The following is a 917-nucleotide window of genomic DNA, read 5'->3' as shown; positions in this document are numbered from 1 at the left end:
TTTAGAAAGCCCGTCCGTATAACATATATATCCAGCACTCAAGCAAGTCTCGTGTGCATCAAAATCAGTGTATGAATTACTGTGTCTTAAAACGCTGCTCATTGAAGGGTGAGTATTAAACTCAGTTGTGCGTGTTGAACTCTTGTGTGGCAGGGTTCTTCAAATCATGTGACATATACCGAACGTCCGCGACGGTCACAAAAACACACACACACATACACACACGCACACAAACATACACACACACACAAACACACGAACCCCTTCCCCCCCCCCCTCCGCCGTATACAGCATAATGAACACCAAGAGGAAAGACAGCTTCAAGGCAGTCCCCGGCGAGAAAGTGGGCAATGTCGAGATCATAGGGAAGCCGCCCGTGCTAATCAGCAGTGCCTCAGCGGACTTTGCGCCCGTCCCAAGTGTATCGCTCGCGTCCCTAACGAAGGAGGTGCGTGAGCAGGCCCAGGAGATACAGCACCTCAAGAACGACGTGGAGACGCTGAAAAGGATGGTATGTATGGAGTGGGGCTGGGTATGGATATGTCACTGGTATAGGTCGCGAGTACGGGGGTTGAGTGCGTGTGGAGATAGGTGGATATAGGTGTGTGTGTATGTGTCGGCATGTGTGTACAGGTGTGGTTTTGTGTATATGATGTGGATGATGTGGGTGGGTGGGTGGGTGTTTGCATGTGAGTAAGTATGTATGTTTGTATGCCATATGTCTGTATGTGTGTATATGTGTATATGTGTACATGTGAGTATGTATGTGAGTTTATATGCATGTATGTGCGTATGTATGTAGGTAAGTGTACATGTGCATTTATGTACGTTAAGAGTGAGATATATATATATATATATATACGCACGCACACACACACACAGACACACACACACACTGACACACACACACACACATA

The 917-nt window shown here is 46.9% G+C and overlaps 1 protein-coding gene across 1 annotated transcript; it reads left to right on the top strand.

The window, feature by feature from the left end:
- Positions 1-295: 295 nt before the first annotated feature.
- Positions 296-511, top strand: SARC_17009 (hypothetical protein; the record flags this gene model as incomplete). The annotated part of the gene is made up of 1 exon (XM_014288892.1): positions 296-511. A coding segment is annotated over one exon (216 nt), but the record flags the coding sequence as incomplete, so codon positions are not given.
- Positions 512-917: the final 406 nt, after the last annotated feature.

This window comes from Sphaeroforma arctica (assembly GCF_001186125.1).
Source record: "Sphaeroforma arctica JP610 unplaced genomic scaffold supercont1.9504, whole genome shotgun sequence".
NCBI classification, from domain to species: Eukaryota; class Ichthyosporea; order Ichthyophonida; genus Sphaeroforma; species Sphaeroforma arctica.
The sequence above is the reverse complement of the archived record's forward strand: the minus strand, read 5'-3'. Positions and strand labels throughout refer to the sequence as shown.